Here is a 17,708-nt window from a genome sequence, read left to right as displayed (position 1 = left end):
TCAAGATCATTGAGTCCAACCTCTGACCTAACGCTAACAGTCCCCACTAAACCATATCCCTAAGCTCTACATCTAAACGTCTTTTAAAGACTTCCAGGGATGGTGACTCCACCACTTCCCTGGGCAGCCTGTTCCAGTGTCTAACAACCCATGTGGGGGACTATCTTTTGATCTAGCCTGGTCTGAAGCTTGGGTACACAAACTCACTTCTTTTAGGTGAACATAAAAGATGAATGCCAGGAATGCACCCAAAGCACTTTGTTACTGGAGGACCGGTACATTCAACAGGAACAGAGCTAGTTCAGATAAATCCCCTCTGAAATGCATACAAGTCCTGTTGCCAGCTTCTGTTACTGCCCTCTGTAAATCTGCTTGGACCACACTAGTTGCTAATGTAAAGAAAGCCACAGAAAACTACAACAGGTGACACAAGACAAAAAGCATGTTTTAAAAGCCTCAGAAACATCTTATCCTCTCCCCTCCCCCAAATAAAAATTAAAAAAAAAAAAAAAAAGTTTTCTTCAGTCTCTGTCCAAAGGCAATCAAGCATTCACACTGCTTCAGAGCATACAACACATTCTGTTAGAAATTAGTTACTTAAATACTCTGCTACTATAAGCACATGGCAGAATAATTTCTCCCTAATGAGACTGTCTTAAAAATTAAGGTGAAATTCTCTATTTTGAAGTATAACATAACTTTGACATTAGCTCTTCCAAGGTTTTCCAAAACCCACATAGTCTCCATAGTTAAAAATTAAATACATAAATATATAGAACCTCTTCTCTGGGCTCCATGCTGAACTCTCAGTGAAAAAGTTAAATTTGGTTTTATAATAATTTCTCTAATTGATACCTTCTTTTGACCTTCTCAAGTGTTAGCCTAATTAGGTCATAATTTTGATTCTTTATTAGGTGATTTGATATTCAAAATCGCTACATACTAGAGTCAGCAATTTTGAAAGTGAAATGATTTATTTTGGAATCTATATTTGGATTACAGATTTTAATTCCTTTTAACATAAATCATGACCAAAGGGCATTTCATGTATAGGTAAAAGTTTATGTTGGGTGAGACATTGCTATATGAGGTCTCAACCAGACACTTACAGGTACTTAGTTTTTCACTATTAATCATGTGAAACGTTAATCCTGATCCCATATATCATCAATACATGGTTAACAACCCACAGCCAAATTTCTTGTATTTTGCTTGGAAGGTGCTTCTTCCTTATACTATTTTTATTTGAGAGGTAGTATAACTGTCTACCTGTACCACAATGGGAAAAATGATTCTAGTACTTTTCACTTATAATTTCTTGTTTTTTGGCCTCCTGTAATAGAAAGGATTAAGTTCAGCATTTTTTAATTTTAATTGCTGTGCATGCAATGGGGAGGGCATGATCAGACTGCTTTCTCAAGGTCCTTCACGAAGACTAAAGTTTCTTCTAATTTGTATACAGTCTCTAGAAAATTTACTCTTTTCCTAATGAGTCATGACCATGAGAACAGTCCCCTGATCTCAGTAAGACTGGTAAATTGAACAAGCAGAAGTCAATTTCCTCATTAAATCATTTCATCCTTAGTTTAGACAGAAAAAGATGAGGCAGCTATTTAAGCGTTTTCAAAAGGAGAAACAATGGAGCAATACTTACATAATATTATATAAAGTTCAACAAATGAAATGCACTTAATGTATACTTCAACCTTTCGAAGAATTATTGAAAAAATATGTAAAACTAATTTGATATTTATTCTGGATCACTTCTTCACTTCATGTGATTATCAGTCCACTTCTAGACATGGGCACAGCATAACACTAAGGAGAAATTAATTAGAATATTTTCTGGCATTGCAAAGTCTCTGGTCATTTTACCAAAGCATCTGAATTACCACATGCAAAAAAGGTTTGCACATAATAATTACAAGGACATCTAAATTAATTGCCAAAACATTGCACAAGCCATTCAGATTGCGTTAAAGAGGAATTCAATTATCCTTTGTGAGGTAATAAAACAAAAGATAGGAAATCAAGATACTGCCCTAACAATTCCAATATTGATCGAAAACAACACCCATGAAGGCAAAATACTAAATTCAATTTTAAGCATGAAGTATACATACAATATACACTTTTCCCTATATTTGTGAAGACTGCTCTAGGTAAAGAAGGTCATCGGGGCCTAATATAATACAGAGATTATGTTGGTTAGAACATAATACAGAGATTATGTTGGTTAGAACACTATGAAGCCGAATGAGCTTCCTACCTAAACAGCTGGTAGCTGTAAAAACACAGTGTACCAAGTCAGCAGGAATTTGTGATGTTTATTAAGACCCTTTCTGACCAACTAGAGGAAAAAAAAGCAGGAAGAAAATGTCTTGCAGCAGAACAAAGATGCTAACCTTCAGAATCTTCTAGAGACGTGTAGTTTTGCTCCCACTGTCAAGTATGAATACAGAAAACGGCATGAATAACATTTCTTTAAAAAGTTTTGATTCCATGATTTTCAATTCAATCACTATGCAGCACTGAATTGTGCAGCATCTTCTCTAAGTTCCTTTTCTAAATGAGAAATGTCCTTCAAGACCTGTTTAAATTAGTTTGATCATTAATTTCATGCATCATCTACCCAACTTGAACTTTCTAAGGTTGCAGATTTTTGTATTCAGTGTTATCACTGCATTACAATTAGTCATATGCATATCATGGAGCTGATAATAAAACTACAGTAATTTCTCAATCAATAAATTAGGATTTATCAAGGAAGTGGAAATTCCCACCCCTCACTTTTCCATCAAGTATGTTAGAAATGCACAACATAAATATAATTGGAAAGTGCAAAAAATCAGTGAGCTTTCAGAGTATTAGAATTGCTTAATAATTAAGTTGTTAGAGTATTTGGATGACCATACAGGGTACATTTGCTCCATAACTATTCATATGCTCTAGGATGAGTCATAAATGATCAAACTGAGCTACAACTTTGATTTAACATTCTATTAACTAACACGTCCTATTAGTTAACAGTACAAGTAGCGCCTGGCTTCCACAACCAGTGAAAAAACAAGCTCCAAACACATAATTTTTAATTTTTATATGCAACTATATGGTTTGAATTATGAACATAAAGTTCATGTCTTACCTGGCACAGCAGCAACTTGCTGAGTGGCTGATTCTGTACTTAAGGAAAGGCGACCACCTTTGGCCAGTCTATCACAGAACAGGCTGATATTCTTCTTAAGTCTGCTGGTATCTTTGGGCATGCTCAACTGGCCACCAAGAGTCAGTGCCTGTTCCTTAGAGCTCTTGGACAAGCAAGTTCTTAGCAAGGAAGAAATGGCAGAATCCACAGTTTCTTCCCAACCCTGTATTAAAGAAAATAGACAAAAAAAATAAAATAAGGTGAACTGTAATATCATATAGCATATGATATACAAAGTAACAAACAAAGGACTAAAAATTTTCAAGCAACACTGATACATAAAATATAATTAAGGAATTAATAAAAGGCATAAGCATACAGCCCTTCAATTTCTAGCAAATCAAAGAGGGGAGGGAGAGGGGAGTGGATAACTATTTCTAACATTATTCAGAGAGAAATAAAATTTAAATAATAATACATGGACAGTATGAGACAAATAATGGTTAAATTCAGCAGTTGTATTAATACAATGGAAAAACAGAAATTCCTGCATGCAACATCTGGAATTCAGAACATAATTAAAATGTAAATACAAGCATTATAACATGTTGTATGTAACATCATTCTGAAGACATGTCAAAGCAAGAAAAAAAAAGGTATCTAATTATATGTTCTTTGGAATCCCCATCTAGAACTCTGACAACACACTAGTATCACAGAACATCATGCAATCTGAAATTATTACATTCAGTATCTATTTATCAGGCCAATTAACTTTAATTAAGGTATGATACCCACAGCAATAGCATGGGTGTATTAGTGCTCTCGTGAACTGGGACCTAGATTTCTAACATAATGTGAAGCTGCAAACACTTAGGAGAAGAGCAGCTTAGTCACCAGTGTAATTAAAACAAGCAGTTACCTTTGGAAAAGCTATTTATATTTGATATAAATACTTCCACAAAATAAAGTGTTTACTCCTGCAAATAACACCCAGTAAAAAAGTAAGTTTCTTTCCCAAAAATGCCGTGGAAAGCACCTTTAAAAGTTAGGTTCAAGTTTTTACTCTGGTTTTCAGTGACACAAACAAATAAAAGATATCCCTTCAAGTAAGAATCCTTGATGGCAGAAGTCTTTAACCTTGCAACATAACCTTGCAACAAGGTTATTAAATATCACATAGATTTTACACATTATCTCATTTATGCAGTGTACAATATAGAATCAACTCTTATAACAGCCCTGATTGGCTAAGGCTTATTTTAGCAAGAATTTTTATAGACCTCAGAAGCCTTGAGGCTACAGGTTGGAACAGCCCAGCTGAATCTGCTGCTAACCTAATTGAAGACAACACAGAGGTAGTTCATTGCATGGTGATTACTCAGAACAAAAAGAGAGCTCCCTGAAGATCCAGCTGTGGATAATTTAACCAGAGAGTCTTCTAGTTTAAGTTCTTTCTCATGATGCATTATTCTTGAGTGAAAATGATCAGCTGAACAACAAAATCACCAGCCTATCCAAAATTCCCTGATTCAGCAAGTATAACATCACTGGTCTAAATATTAAAGAGCAATGGTGTCAACCCTGTCAGAGTCCAGCGTTAAATAAATAAGGTCTGTGAATTTCTTCTCTTAGATATTGTTGTGGTTCCGCTCAAGTGGGCAGCTGAGCTCCACCACAGCTGCTCTCTCACTCCCCCTCCTCAAAGAGGAATGGGGAGAAAATATGTGAAAAGGGCTCAAAGGTTGAGATAAGGACGAGAAAATCACGCAATAATTAGTGTAATGGGCAAACCAGACTCAGCATAAGAAGACAGATAGTAAGATTTATTGCTCATTACTAACAATCTAGAGAAGTGAGAAACAAAGGAAAGAAACCAAAAGCACCTCCCCCCCCATCCACCCTCTTCCACCTGCTCCCCCCGAGCGGCACAGGGGAACGGGGGAATGGGGGTTATGGTCAGTCTACAGCGCTTCTTCTCTGCCGCTCCTTCTCGGTCACTCTCGTCCCCTGTGCTGTGGGGTCCCACCCATGGGATCCAGTCCTTGATGAACTGATCTGGTGTGGGCTTCCCACAGGCAGCAGCTCTTCCAGAACTGCTCCAGATATGGGTCCATACCACGGGGTCCATCCCTCAGGAGCAAACTGCTCCAACCTGGCTCCCCCACGGGCAGCAGCTCCTGCCAGGTCACCTGCTCCTGCGTGGTCTCCTCTCCATGGGCTACAGGTCCGGCCCGGAATCTGCTCCAGCAGGGGTCTTCCACAGGCGGCAGCCTCCATCGGTGCAGGGCCACCTGCTCCACCGTGGTCTCCTCCATGGGCTGCAGCGTGGAACCCTGCTCCACCGTGGTACTCCATGGGCTGCAGGGGGACATCCTGCTTCACCATGGTCCTCACCACAGGCCGCAGGGGACTTCTGCTCCAGCGCCTGGAGCACCTCTCCCCCTCCTTCTACACTGACCTTGGCACCTGCAAGGCTGTTTCTAACTCCTTTGACTCTCCTGGCTGCTGTGTGGCGCAGCGTTTTTTTTCCCTGTCTTAAATATGCTCTCACAGAGGCGCAAAACAACATCGCTTATTGGCTCAGATCTGGAAAACAATGGGGCCCTTCCCAAACATGGGGCAGCTTCTAGATCCTTCTCACAGAAACCACACCTATGGCCCCCTGCTACCAAAACCTTGCCACGTAAACCCACTACAGATATACATGACTTTTATGGAAGGTAGGGTACTAATTTTGATGCTGAGAGATGCAAAGGCCATCTTTCCTGAATTTGTTGCTTCTTAAGAATAGGTCCAAGACAAATACTTATTTGTTGCCAGGTACATTGGTGAGACTACATAGTCATACATACTTCATCTTTGTCCAAACATACACTAATCTTCATAAACAGGGTCCTTGTGGAGGAATGGTTAAGTGAAGTAGGACATGTGGATGTTGAGCAGTTAGGAGGCAATGGGCTAGTGAAGTACCGTACTCAACTCATATGAGTCGGGGCACGCACGCAGCTGGCTGAGAGCCAATCAGGCTCAAGGACACGATGACCTTGTGTGAAAGGGAAAGTCCCTAAGGCCGGACAGTAGCTAAAAGAAGGAGGAACTAACTGAAAAGACCGGGAAGTGTTAGCCAATCCTGAGCTTAGTTTTTGCAATATGTATGAGTTGATTATGTTCGAACTAGATAAAAGGCGACTAAGCTATCCATTAAAGTTGAAGTTCACTGTTCACTCATATCGAGCGTCTGTGTCTTCCTTCCGTCAACAACAGGTCCTGAAAATGTGCTATATTTGTATAAAACATTTACATTTTGCAGAGGAACTGGATCAACTAGTGAGGTTTTCTTAGTCCACAACTGCCTTTCCTAACTTCAGAACAATGACAACATTAACCTATTGTCTAATCTGGATACTTCCACCCCCCCAAAAAATGCAAATTAGCAGAATCATGCCAGTCAGTCAATGCAGTGTTAGTTTAACATTTTTCAACTATTCTAGAAAGAGTCCACTGGAGTGTAATCCATCCACTGACCTGTGATGGTGACAGGAAATAATCCATTCTGCAATCAATTTAAGGAGGTTAATGAGCTGGTAAATACTGTCTACGTTCCCACATACTGGGCAATGAAACTTAATATGTACAAAGCATAAAAAACAGTCAGGCTAGGCTCTCCTAATTATAATACAAGCCACAAAAAGTAAGTCAACATAAACATAAGAATCTTGAGTTTCACTAGAAGACAAAGAAACGCATGTTTAACTGGTGTCGGCAAACAGCAGCTTAGAAGCAGGCCAATATACATGTATGTCTCCAAATGAATTACAAAAATGCATAAGAAAGAAGCATTTAAATAAAAAGAATGAAATACAAATTAACGAAAGTCACGAAATCCAAAGTGGCTAGTATTCTGTCCTTGGCTCAGGACACACAGGTGTGTTTTACTTTGTACGATAGCCTTACCATTTTGAACCTTCATTTTTGTATTTAATTTCCATGTTAAACTTTTTTCAGCAGACCATAAAATTCACCAATTCAAGGACTGTTGACCTAGTAAGTCCAGGCAAATCCAAAGCAGTCTTTATAATTAGTAAAAGAGTACACAAAAGTTACTTCTGTATGAAAAAAAAAAAAAATGATGACGATGGAAATATTGTTGAAAGGATTTTATACAACTACTAATTAATGGCCTCAAATAAGACTACCAAAAAAAAATAAAACCAACTTCTTCACTCCATATACTTTAAAAAGCTAAAAAACATTTGAAGGTGTGCAAGTGGTCTACTCTAAAACCCACACTGAAGAGTGTTTCTACAGTCATGGTTGTAAAATTCACTAATGGCTTTTTGTTTATCGTTCTGTGTATTTAGGGGCTAAAGGAACACCATCAATACAGGTGTGATACCAGAAATCCATCATCAAAAGCAGCAAGCTTTTTCATAGCTGCCACAACAGAACTGACTCAATGCTCACAGGAAGAAATATTAGTAACCCATGCAAATTCATCATATTGATTGTATCATCTGAAACAGATATGAAAATTACTTAATTCATTAAATTAACTTTTTAATTGGGAAAAACCTCAGCTTCATATTTTTCATAGGTACCTTGTTTTTCTCTTATAAATAATAGTTAAGTAGAGTCTTTGCACCATCTTTTAACCAAATCAAATACACTGTTAGAATCTGAAGACCAAATCAGTGCAGTGTTTTTGCCTCATTTTCCCTCATAACATGGATGAGCCACTTCCAGCACAGACAAGATTTAGTAAATATTTGAAGGACCTGAGTAGATAATAATATTGTACAACCTGACATGTCACTTTGAAACAAGCAAACAAACAAAAAATACCATTTACCTACAAGTTTCACCATGTACACTTCCTGTGAAAAATAAAAGCATTTGTTGCTTTTAACCAAAATCATTCAAAAAGTTTTACCAAATTTTAAGCAGTTCTTAGGTAAACTCTTAGTTTATCTACTTTTCTCAACACTGAATGACATTAGACATTATTAAAATATTTTTTGATACACACTGAAGGTTTTAACACAAAAAGACTGTTTTAGTGAGTTGTGAACAAACATCTAAGCAGCCAAGCTAGGCCTCCTCTAGCTGATGATCTCTCTAGTAATAGAAATTGATTTGACTAAACATTGTGAAACAGGGGGCAGTCAAATCAATGAGTTGCAAAGATAGCTTACAGGACTGTCTTAAATATGTTTTGAGTGCATAAAACCACATTTTCTTTAGATTACCAAGCCATTTGAAATTACAACTAGTTTTGCAAATGAAGTTTTACCTGGACCAGATTATAGCAACTACTCATACAGATATGTAGCTTTGCACAAGCAGCCCAATAAGTACTTTTAGTTAAATCCCTGTTCTGAAAAGTTAAAAATCATCGTTACATTGAGAATGTAGTTGTACAGAAGACTTTTGCTCCAGCAATCTCTTGCCCTGTAATGAAAACCCATAATAGATGTAAATACCTAGATTTATTTTTAATTCAACAATAATTCTCGAGCTCTAAAGAGAACACACACACATAAGCAAAGAAAAAATTCAACTAGAGGATGAGAAGGAGCCCTGGGGTGTGTTGTGAACGAATGCTCAGATTTTATATGAAACAGCTTTTACTCTTCTTTACTATTTTGAAATTGTTGTAAATAAATTCAGTTAACATACCAAAGCTTAAATTCCCAAAGGCTCTGAACACAAAGTACTCAAGACTGGTGTGTAGACCAAAACACAGAAACTTGAACAGATGGGGGGTTTGTGCTGTGAAGTTGGAAACTAACTAGTTTATTACATTCCATCATTACACAACCAACAAGGATAACTGATATTCATAATTAACCCCAATGCAATGTCCACAGTAAATTTTCCTCTATTTTAACATAGATAACCATGGAATTCAGTTTTGCCCAGTTATTAGTCTTCAAGTGTTTTTCTTCTCTAGACGTAAGAGACAAGCAAGTGGTTCTCTTTGCAAATGCTAGTTCACTTTGTGATGCTTAATATAGGAAATGTAAATAATAGGTCAACATAATCAACTATTTTACCACTCAAAATTAGATTGATGAAAACATCCTTCTTATATGAAAGCAAAACAAAAGACAACATAAAGCAAATATGTAAATACCACCCCCTATAAAAGTATTTAGATTGGAGATGATACCTACAAGGTTTGAAAGGATATGAGGTTAATGAGTTAATGATTTAGCCTGCAAAAGAAAGAAACACCATTCTAATTGCCACAAGATTTTTGATAGGGGAATGTTTAGAAAACAGTACAAACCAAGGATAGATTTTGCTGTGTTTGTGAGGTGAATGTTTTGTCCTAGAAGTCTGCGTATTTCAACAAATACATAGATAAGATGGGAAGTTACTGGAATCTTTGTTGTGCCTTTTACTCTGAAATTTACAAACAACTTCAAGCAGAATTGTTTGCCCAGAAGTCTAACAACAAAGACTTTCAGAGCCAGTTCCATTCTTATGCTAGGTAATACAGAAGAGCAGCAGCACCTCAAAGAATGCTTGCAGATACTGAAAGCCCACTATGACTAAAAATAGTCATATTTTTCTAAAAGGTTAGATATAGTCATTTTCATAGCTACTTGTCCTATATACAGAAACTTTTTTTTTCAGCAGAGCTTGCTGCTAAATCCCTTCATAAGTCTAAAGTCAAATAAAACTCACTCAAAACTCTCAACAGAAAACATTTTAGACAGGAAAGTGCAGCATCATTGTAGGAAGAACAGATCAAAATAAATAATAATACTGGTTAGAGCACAGTTTCTCCAACCTGAAAATAACCTGGACAGGGTTTCTGGATGGGGAAGCAGAGTGCACTACATGGAGCAGAGCTCGAGATGTAAGCAGAAGGAAGTGGCTGCTGTAAGAGTTCAGAAATAGTGTAGGGCTGAGGACATTCCAGGGAAAGGATCTAGAGGACAATGTGCTCAGGAGGGGAAAAAAAATAAAATAAAAATAAAAATAAAAATAAAAATAAAAATAAAAATAAAAATAAAAATAAAAATAAAAAAGTGTCTGTTGGGAGATTAATTCAAGAAGAGCTACTGCTTTATGGAATTAACAGAACTCGGGGACTGGGAAAATTGAGACAGCTATAAATTAATACTAGCTGCCTTAAGTGTAAATAAATCATTCTAATGGCACATCAGCCAACCGTAAGACTGCTCATAGTTGTCCTCAGTAGCCAGACTTTACCTTGAAAGTCTTTATCGCTATTAATGTTATTATTATTTCTAAGGTAAGAGCCACTTTCAGATTATCTATTAATTTATCCTAGAGTGATAGCCAAGACAGTACTGAAAAGAATGCAAATGCAAGGTAAAATACCACAAAAACTATGCAAAACTGTTGCAAGTCAAATTACAGGAATTCTTACAGCTGTTAACTCAGAAATTTGTCTGGCTACATCTTACTTTTTGATTTTAGTCACAATAATGATTTCATCAGCTCTCAAAAACGTTAGAATACTTGGAAACTCACCTTAATGAATGAAAGAAAACCTTGGCATTTATGCCTATCTAAATAGTAAAAGTCAGTCTTGTAAACCTGGAAGTCTTAATATATTAGTCCTTTATCCTAATTCATAAGAAACACTAGCCATATCTCTCTCAACATTTTGATTTCACAGTGATTTAGAAAGTTATCTTAGTGTTACACACATGAACTTGACAAATCACTAATCCAGGGCTACTGAACTGGAACTCTCTGACAAAGGCCATCAGCAGCTTTTGCCAGGAATTTTCCATGTCATCCTATCTCACACCCTTTAAGCATATCCTACATTTCAAATGTGCCTATTTGTTTCTTTAACAGCAGATAACACCTACAGCATCCAGAAAGATGGCATGTAACATGTGCCTGTTCTGCCAGAACAAGAGCTAACAAGATGTTTCCTTGTGCGTGTAACTGGAAAAGACTATACCTGTGTCACTTCTGGAAAAAAAATGCATGAAGAATATTACTGAAATCTTAACATATTAACTTTGAAGGCACAGTCTCACGGGACAATGCATTTTTTAAGATCCATATAAATTGGTTAAAGAATTATCCATGTAATATAAAACAGTTTTCTTCTTCAACATTGTGCATTTAAAATGACATTCAAAGTTTATACTAGAATTGGCTAGAATTTACTTTTGTTAAAAAATAACACATGGACAAAAAAATTATACTTCTTATACTTATTATACTATACAACAACAAACACCACTAGAATATGTAAAAGCAAGGAAATAGTAAAATCCTACAGACTATTGGGATTTTTCAAATCTGATGAAAATCCAGACAAATGACTCAAGCTTAAATACATTCCAAACCTATTAAACATATAAGAGGAACATTTGTGGTTAACACACAGTAGAAAAAGAAGCAACCAAAGTTCTTGTATTTATTCTGCTCTCTTTAGTCATACCCTCCTTTGATCAAATATTATACTTAATATCCTTAAGGTTATTTACTAATTTTATTTTTAATGGCATAAAAAATAATTACATTCTAATAGGAATTTCCAGAATTCTGAAAGTAATATCAAGGTGAGGATATAGCTGAACATCCAAAACAGAAGAAAATGAAGAAACTTTAAAAGACACTTAAATTCTAGAAGAAGTTACAAACAGCAGGTGACTTTCATTTTAATTCAAGGGAAGATAATTTTAAGCAGAAAAGCATCCTTATTTGTCATATAGTTATTCTGGCATTTTAACTTACTGTGAAGAGATGCATTATAAATACATAAACCTTACTAAGGATTTGGACACATCATACAAAGAAATAATCCCTACTTAAATATATATATATATATATTACTTATATATATATATATATTACTAAAAACACAAGGAATAAAAGACATGCAAAAACTGGGAATATACAAGGTAACATCTGAATACCTCTGACCACAAGATATCATCTCCTGAATAATCAATCTCTGTAGGGATCATGATGCATCGGATATTTAAGGTATAAAAAATTAAAGAACCTATGAAGAATGACAGATAGAAAAGTTTGGAAAGAAATCAAATAATACATGAAACTGTATGAGAGACCTCTTAAAATTTATTGAACTAGTCTAAGTTTTTTATTATAGCACAACAGGTCTGTGCAGAGCTATTAAATGCATTATTAACGACTATTCGTGATAGCCACTATCAGCTCCTAATTCAAATAGTAATATCAAACTGAATTAGACTGTAGTTACAATAGATTTTTTTTAATTCTTTGTGAATAAATAGGTTTGGAGTATTTTTAATTGTTGTTTGGCTTGGGTTTTTTGTTTGTTTTTGCAGTCTGTCATATATACATTTGTCATTTCTTCACTACTGTGCTGTAATAGCAAGTGATAGCAGGAACAGCACCTTTAATTGTTCAGTGTCAGAATATTTACTTAATAGAAATTCCTGCAGCATGAACAACTCTCTACAAGAACTGCTCATTTTGAGTTCTGCTTGGTAAATGCATATTGATATCCTATGGCAACTTCACCTGAAAATACAGAGTACGTAAATCTGTATGATAGATTCTTTCCTGAAAAGTACACTTTCTGTTTAAAAGTTCATTACTCCTCTGGTATTTTTGCCCTCTGAAGCACAATCCACAAACCACTGAACTCTTCTGCTCAAAACAGAAGACTAAGAGTTTGGGGAAAATTCTATTGTATGGATTTTTTTATTATTATTATTTTCATCTTAAATCTGTATTTATTAAAATCTCTTTCCATAATATCTTCTTCAGGTATGGAAGGAAAGCTGAAACACTTTTTTCCAAGCTGAAGCCTTGGAAATTTAAACAGTATTTCTGAAGCTATCTTAGAGCATATGCAGTATTTGGCTTTTAAAATTGGTGGTCCTAAATGAACATTTTATCAAGGATCTTCTGGAAATATAATGCAGAAAATCAGAAGTATTAAAGGAGTAAATGTTTCAGGAATCTAGCAAACTGAGGGTTACTCAACAAAGGTTCTGAAAGCTGCATTCAATCATGACTATGAATCAAGTAATTTTAAAATATTTTTCAAGTACAATCCTGAAGAAAGTCCTGTTTACAGAAGCAAATTATGATTATTACCAGCTGTAGAATTTTACTATACTGACAAAACTGCATCCTTTAGAATAGGATGTTCTTCACTCATGCAGAAAGACTTCCAAAATAACCTCAGAATTAGGTCAGAGTAAGAATGGGATTCGATCAGTATTTATCTCCCAGCTTTTTATCTCCCCTCCCCAGCTTTCCTTTAGGTACTGGAAGGCTGCCATAAGGTCTCCCCAGAGACTCTCCAAGCGGAACCCCAACTCCCTCAGCCTGTCTTTGTAGGAGAGATGATTCACCTCCTTGACCATCCTCATTGCCTGAAACTGTCCCACATCTCATAAAAACAGAACAATACAGAGTGTATACTAAAATCTTCTTACTATTATTTTATCTTTAGACAACAGTGAAAATTATGAAGATCTTTAAGGCAGAGCAGGTGTTTGTAAAAGCAAAGAGGGTATGTTTTCCAACGTATAAATTCTTACCATCTAGTTACACAGTTATTTCTCTAGTAATGGTAATTTGTCATAACACAAATACATCACATTTGAAATCATGAATGTTCACACACATAATGGGTTTCTGTAGAAGCCATTCCTAAATCCCGAAAATCATGATTTTTTTTTAGGGTTTTCTGCGTGTGTATATGTGTGTGTTCACAATCTTCTGTTTTCAAACTTAAACTATTAATATATTAGTTTATAAACTAATAGTTTATAACTATTGGTCCTTTTCTGGGAACTGATGAAAGAAACTGTTGTATGTACAATGCATGAATGGAGTGGTTTGGCTTCCTTGTACCTAGCTTCAGAAGTATGTTGTTTTGATTTTTAGTACTGAAATCATCTAACACTTCGTCTTTCCTTTCTTTAAAAACTTTTCACCAGTTACCTAGATAAACCAAGGTGCTGTTCTGGTTTTTGCAGATGCTGCCAAAGCTGTCTGCAGGCATGCAAACACACTAGAAGTCATGCATCTACTAGAAATATTCTATACACCCAACAATAAGTCTGCTATATATGAATTCTACAACCTCAGTGAGATTCAGCAAGATAATTTTTGATAGAGGGAAGAGAAATTGAATTTTGTTATTCTTGCTCTGGATAAAAAAAAAAAAAAAAAAAAAAAAAGTTACAGAAAGATGCTAAAGGGTTATTGTATCTCACCAAATCTTTTATTTTTGTATTAGTGATATCCCTGGGGAGGAGATTCTTTTTCTTCTCGTACTATAGTATCTTTTAATGGGTTGTCACTGTAATATGCTTTAGAAGCCTGACTAATGAGTCCTGAAAGATATGAAATACAAAAGCACAGCCTCTCATATATTTTAGTTCTGAAAGAAATCTGTTAATCTAGGAAACTGAGACATAGAACCTTATCATTAACTGAAAGAAAATACTTCCATCTGCTAATTTGTAAATCATAGTAAAACAACAACAAAAAAAAAAAGGCACAGATTTTTTTCTGGGATGTTTTAACATATGTAAGATTTGCATGGCATATCTTCTCACACTACCTAGTAATATCTTTGCTAATTCAAGAAGACAGATTACACAACATGAAAATGTGGAAAAAAAAAAAATATATATATATAAAGGTTATCTAATAATGCCCACAAAATATTGGGGGGGGATACATAGTTAGATATTACTGCTTTTGGTTCTGAAGTTGTTGATGGGTGTTCTTGGTTTTAATTCACAATCACAATGCATTAAAGATAGGATGGTTAAATGATTAGGTCTTGATATACCTTCTTATTAACATTTGTGACTGTCAGATATCTGAGGAAAATAATGTATTCAGCTGCATATCGTTATGGCATATGTTCAATATAAATCTAGAGCTTTATAAGATTATTGGGAGTATCTCCATCTTATTTTCTCAGAAAGTGATATGATACACTGCTAGCTTTTTTTTTTTTTTTTTAATTCAGGTATTATAATATGTCGTGGTTTAACCCGGCCGGCAGCTAAATACCACACAGCCATTCGCTCACCCTCCCCCCTCCCTCTCTGGGATGGGGGAGAGAAATGGACAGTGAAGCCCCTGAGTTGAGATAAAGACAGTTTAATAAGACAGGGAAATAATAATAACAATAATAATAACAACAATAATAACAATAATAATAATAGTACAATGATGATAATAGTACTACTAATAATAATGTGTATCAACAAGTGATGCACAATGCAATTGCTCACCACCCGCTGACCGATGCCCAGCCTAACCCTGAGCAGTCCGGCCCCTCCCCCCAGCTAGCCACCCCTATATATTGTTTAGCATGACGTCAGATGGTATGGAATACCCCTTTGGCTAGTTTGGGTCACCTTTCCTGGGTCTGTCCCCTCCCAGCTCTTGCTGCATCCCCAGCCTGCCCGTTGGCAGGACAGAGCAAGAAGCTGAGACATCCTTGGCTTAGTATAAGCACTGCTCTGCAACAATTAAAACAGGGGTGTTATCAGCACTCTTCTCATCCTAAGCCAAAACACAGCATTCTACCAGCTACTACGAAGAAAATTAACTCTGTTCTAACTGAAACTAGGACATAATACTGCTGGTTTTCTTTTTTGTATATATAAATACTATAATAATATAGCATTGAATTATTTTTAAAGCAGTAGCACAATATGCATTGTACTTCATTCTGTAGCAAGAGTCTGCAGGTCTTTCAATTTGAATACCAAGAGAATCCTCTCATGACCATCTGCTTCTTTAAAAGAAGAAGCATCCCAAAAGAAAGATACACTTATTTATATATATACAGTGTTAAGACTTTTTGGTAAACAACATTAGCATAATCACCATAATGCATCACTCGTGTCATTAAGCTGTTCAGATGACAAGTGATCTGTACTTCTGGTATGCAGCACATATTCAGTAATTATTACTACACTAAAATGTTTCAGCTTCTCTCTGTACCTGAGCTAGATCAATAACATTTTCTGAAGAAAGAGAAAATTTAGATGTTCACATCACAGTATTACATAGAGAAAGATTTCTGATAACAGAAGCTCATTTAATCAATCACACAAAGGGTGTGTCTCTTGAGACAACTGCAGTACTTTGCACAATATCCCAGTTAATTTTAAAGGAGGGAATATATATGCTGGAGTCAAACTAATCGCATGGTTCTGCCTAGACTAATTTACACAAAGAAATAAGATAAGCCCACTGAAGTTTAACTTCAATATCTCTGAAATACAGCAGAACAAAGACAGTGATAGATCAAGTTTGGTAAATTAATTCTAAAAGTGAACCTTATTTTTCATAATACATCTAACAGATATGTCAGATTCTCCATTAATGTAAGGTTTATACCTAGCACAAATGCTTGTTCTGAGGTTTGATACAAGGGAATATAATTAAACAAGACAAGAATACAGTGATCCTTTCTGTCCTTAAAAAGTTTACAATTCATAACACATATCAAATCCTGTATCTGAACAATCCTTTAATTTTGTGCCATCTAGGTTGTTTTTTGGTTTTTTTTTGGTGTTTAGAAACTATGCTCTTTAGAAGTAAGCTTTTTTAAAAAAATCAAGAATAAAAAGCTTATGTCCCCTTCTTGCAAAATCTAGAAGTGACAAAATAAGATTTGGAAATACAATTGAACATAGCTGCTAGTCCTTTGAGGTATAAAGCGAAGATGCGTTGATTTTTTTAACGCATAAATAGGCTTAACTGATCACACTAAACCTTTCTTTCTAAAACCAACAAAACCTTTGCACTTTTTCTATTCTACCCACAGAATTCACTGTGAAAAATAAACTCAGCTACAGACAAGAATCACTTGTCCATTGCATGCCTTGCCTCCAATGAAGAGCGATTTGCTGTTTGCCGTAATGCAATTTTCTTACTAAATAAAATTAATTGCAGGAAGCAAATAATACACAAACATCTAGAGGAATTGTGATAGTGCTTAAAAAAATGTTGAGACTACCACTTCACTCTTCAAATCATCTCTTTCCCTTAAATTACTTACCACAAATATTTGATCTTTTGTTTCTAGACCTTATAAATTTCACAAGTAATCAATCCATTTGAAACCCTGCTTTTAAGGGACCACAAATAAAAACAAAGTAAAAATGGTTACCCAACAAATTGCACTACTTTAGTGGCTTTACAACCCCACGACCTTCCCTCCACCTACTCTAACTGTCTCTGATGTAGCCTGGTCCCCCTGAAAGCAGTGGTCTGCTCAGTGCTCTAACTCCCAAGTGAAAACACAAAAACAAAGAGGGCTGGAAGAGGATCCATTCCCTTACTTCTTTTATTCTCTAAATTGAGCCACACATAAATACCTGAGCAAAAGACATTGACAGGATCCAGGCACTATGACTCCATTTTTAACCCCTGTACTGTACCTTTCCTGCCCATGGAGGAGTGAGAAATCTCATTCCTTCATCCTTCCCTCACTTGAGACTTTTATGTTGCCCTCAACCAAAACTAAGCTTCAGACAGTTTGACTTTCTTTTTACCTACTGAAAATTAGGATTTTTAGCAAGAA

The 17,708-nt window shown here is 35.8% G+C and overlaps 1 protein-coding gene across 8 annotated transcripts in view; it reads right to left on the bottom strand.

Annotated features, from left to right (window-relative positions):
* The window catches only part of BBS9 (Bardet-Biedl syndrome 9), a 317,920-nt gene that overhangs the window by 149,717 nt on the left and 150,495 nt on the right, over positions 1 to 17,708 (bottom strand). For 6 of the 8 annotated variants that reach the window (XR_011092535.1, XM_068670384.1, XM_068670386.1 and 3 more), the window contains one exon: positions 3,146 to 3,368. Coding sequence is in view for 7 of the 8 variants with exons in the window: in XM_068670384.1 (XP_068526485.1) it covers positions 3,146 to 3,368 (223 nt within the window). In the remaining variant the exon portion in view is untranslated. Of the gene's footprint in view, positions 1 to 1,948; positions 2,443 to 2,537; positions 2,591 to 3,145; positions 3,369 to 17,708 lie in introns of those variants that run through there. The other 2 variants (XM_068670389.1, XM_068670387.1) reach the window with 2 other exon arrangements.

This window comes from Anas acuta, chromosome 2 (assembly GCF_963932015.1).
Source record: "Anas acuta chromosome 2, bAnaAcu1.1, whole genome shotgun sequence".
Classification (NCBI taxonomy): Eukaryota; Metazoa; Chordata; class Aves; order Anseriformes; family Anatidae; genus Anas; species Anas acuta.
This window is presented reverse-complemented; position numbering and strand designations above follow the sequence as displayed.